At 33.4% G+C, this 3,697-nt stretch overlaps 1 protein-coding gene across 1 annotated transcript; it reads left to right on the forward strand.

Moving 5' to 3' along the window:
- Window positions 1-614: 614 nt before the first annotated feature.
- On the forward strand, window positions 615-1,553 carry LOC110315309 (olfactory receptor 7G2-like). The gene has a single exon (XM_021189396.1). It carries the CDS (start codon window positions 615-617, stop codon window positions 1,551-1,553), a length of 939 nt encoding a protein of 312 aa, XP_021045055.1.
- Window positions 1,554-3,697: the final 2,144 nt, after the last annotated feature.

The following is a 3,697-nucleotide window of genomic DNA, read 5'->3' on the forward strand; positions in this document are numbered from 1 at the left end:
ATTTTCTTAGTTGGTGGTTGTAGTGGAGAGATTGCAAACTAAGAGAACTGATGAGAGGAGAGGGAGACATGAATACCTTTTGGTGCATAATTGGAAATTCACAAAGAACAAAGAAAAAACTAAAGCAAATATCTTTGAAATATCTTATGAAAATTTTGTTTTGAAAAAAACAGGATATATATGAAAGTAAACAAGCAAAAGTGACTATGAAAAGAGATTCTGATGAATTGTCTCTTCTCCATTAAATAATCACATGAATTGAACCAAATATTAACCAAGGTTTTATTTACATGTTTCAAATTCTGGACAATGAGAGGTCTTATTCTGTTCCATTGAAAAATATGTCCCTTATCAATAAATATTTCTCTTTAAAATACTAAAGAATTTTCCTGACTTTTCACAATGGAGAGAAGTTTTTGGAGTAGTTTAAGTACTCTGACCAACTATTATACATACACTGTGTTTAAAATGTGATACAGGTTTTTATCAGTAGAATTATTATAGGCAATGCTATTCTAATTCCATTCTAAGAGGTACCTAAGTGATTCTGATAAAGGTATTCATGAATTCAATTTTGTTTTCACTTTCTCCCTTCAAAAGTTTATACCAAAACTATGGAACTGAAAAACCAAACAACAGTTTCAGAATTCCATCTCCTTGGACTGACAGACAATCACAAACTGCTGCCCCTCATCTTCACCATGTTCCTCTCCATGTATCTGATTACAGTTCTTGGAAACCTGATTATCATCATGGCTATCAGCTCTGGCTCCCAACTGCACACTCCCATGTACCTCTTCCTCTCTATTCTTTCAATTAACGACATCTGTTTTAGTACAGTCACAATCCCCAAAATGCTGGTGAACATCCAAGCCCATGATGACAGCATAAGTTACATAGAATGTCTCTCTCAAATTTGCTTTGTTTCAATTTTTGGTGGCATGGAAAATTTTCTCCTGGCAGTAATGGCCTATGATCGATATGTGGCCATTTGCAAACCCCTGAGGTACACAGTCATCATGAACCCTATTTGCTGTGTTCTGATGGTTCTGTTCTCCCTTTTCTTTAGCATTATGGATGCCCTACTTCACAGTCTAATGGTATTGAGGCTTTCCTTCTGCACAGACCTAGAAATCCCACACTTTTTCTGTGAGCTGGCTCAGATTATCAAACTTGCCTGTTCTGATACATTTCTCAATAATTTTTTAATATTTGTTGCAGCGTTTGTCTTTGGGGGTGGTCCTGTCTGTGGAATTGTTTTTTCATATATTTATATTGTGTCATCAGTCTTGAGAATGCCATCTTCTGGAGGGAAGCACAGAGCTTTTTCTACCTGTGCATCACATCTGTCTGTGGTTTCCTTGTTCTATGGGACAGGCTTTGGGGTTTACATCAGTTCTGCTGTGACAGATTCTCTTAGAAACACAGCAATGGCTTCCATGATGTACAGTGTAGTTCCTCCATTGCTCAACCCATTTATCTATAGTCTAAGAAATAGAGAAATGAAGGAAGCCTTGAAGAAACTTGTTGGTAGACTCATTTATCTTATGTGATGTATCATGTGCTATTGAATGGTCAGTTTAGAGAAAGTCAAATTAAGAATAATCTTAATGAGAAAAAATTCTCCACTTTCCTCTACTCACTTAAATGACTCCAATGTGTACTGGTGTACTTCAATTTATGTTAAGATTTACTTTAAGATATTTTCTGGACTAATCCCCCTCACTTACTATAGTTATTATAATATTTGCTTTATCTACAATTTACAGAGAGGCACTCTAAAATTACAGGTGTCATGGTGTCATATTTTCTCTGCTGTTTCCTTAAAATTAGTTATTGTTCATAGTCTATACATAGTAGGGGTAACACTGAGCCAAATTTCATCCATGTGATAGTATTATTGGTTATCAGAGGATTGAAAATTTGTTTCTTAGATTCTAAGCAACTTTGTGAACATGGTTTGGGGTATATATCACCTGTGCCGTTAGAGATTCCATCAGAAACAATCTAATTATTTCCATGATGGATATTGTTGTTCCACTATTGTAGAACTCCGTTGATTATAGAATCCTTTATCTTGTGTGATGTATCCTGCAGCGAGAATGTGTCATTTTAGAGAAATTTAAATGAAGTGGAATTATAATGAGCTGAAGTTGTCTAGTTTCCTGTACTCTTTAAAATGACTGAAATGTGTGATCACTTAGCTACATCATTTGATGAAGTTATATTGTCAGGGTTAATATTCATCAATTAAATTTAGATTTTAAAGCACATACTTGATCCACAGTATACAGAAAGCAACCCTAAAATTACAGCTGTCATCTTGTCACATGTTCTTTACTGATTTCTCAAAAGTAGGTACTATTGATAAATTGTACACTGGATTGAAAATACTGAAATGAAAGTGCTTCTATGTGATAGAGCTTTTAGTACTGGAGAAATGAAACTTCTGTTTTAGATTCTGATCTACAAAATAGTTATTACTGAGAATTATTCTTTACATCATAATCATAATGTTTATTATATTAAGTATTATTTTGGGGATAATCTATTTGTGATAATCGGTATAAAGATTGTTTTGCATTATTCAAATATTGATTTCTGTTCCAGGAGAATACTGACTATTGTGTGGACTTAGGTATTGGGATTTATATGTTCCTGTCTCAGTGTTTCATAAACAGTCTTCTTCATTAAGTGCTGAATGGTTTAATAAACATCTGATTGCCTATAGCAGAGCAGGGAGGGAAATCAGGACATCAAGGCAAGGATAAGAACTCAAAGAAAAAAATCAGGTATGGTAGATTTTGCCAGCCAGTTATGGCTGAAAGTAAAGATGTTGGAACTAAAGGAGTGATAAAGGGCCACTTGACAAAATTTAGATTAGAATAAATGAGATTATTAATTTGTATGAGTTACTTGTGAAATAATCTAAGCTAAAACCTGAGGTATAATAAATAATAACTCTCTGTGTGACATTATTGGGCTGCTGAACAGTTTGAAACAGTCTGGCTTTAACTATCATTGATAAGGTTTACTTTATTTTAAAAATACATCTTAGATACATCGATACATCATACTTGAAACTAAACAGTGGAAGTGATATCTTTTATAAAATATGAATTACCTTTTTAATTCTGAAATAATATTGAACATATTCTTTTTGTTCAAATACAGAAAGTAAGGCAGATGGCAGGTTATAGTTAATAGTGATTCAAATCTACTCAAAACTGCTGTGAGTTTCTGGAAAAGGCAGATGTCAAGTTAAATATAATACAAAAAGTCATACCTCTTTAGCAACTTTTTGCAACAATAATGTTTACCTTTGATGCAAAAGCCACATTACCTCTCTGTACTGTATGAAGTGGTAGCCTTAAATACATTTCTAGGCTTTCTGTCATTTAGATGGGGTTATATGATGTGGTAAACATTGAGTATTATATTATGCAGAACCAGTAAAAGACAAGAGGAGTTTCCTCAGTTTTGTGTAAATGGCAGAACTATTTTAACATTATTTCAGCTATTGAGGCCAAAAAGCAGAAGACAGGAAGAAAATCATAATTTATATTAGTCATGGAAATGAATTTCAGATTAGGCAGTCAGCATTTTATTTCTAGTATTGACTATGTTTATCCTGTCATGATTATTTTAAGTGTAATCCAATTTTATTACCCACAAGTAATAAGCATATAATGTACTT

The sequence above is a fragment of the Mus pahari genome, unplaced genomic scaffold (genome assembly GCF_900095145.1).
Source record: "Mus pahari unplaced genomic scaffold, PAHARI_EIJ_v1.1 scaffold_10428_1, whole genome shotgun sequence".
Classification (NCBI taxonomy): Eukaryota; Metazoa; Chordata; class Mammalia; order Rodentia; family Muridae; genus Mus; species Mus pahari.

Coding starts and splice junctions, on each gene's coding strand:
- LOC110315309 (XM_021189396.1), top strand. CDS start 615: ATGGAACTGAAAAACCAAACAACAGTTTCAGAATTCCATCTCCTTGGA.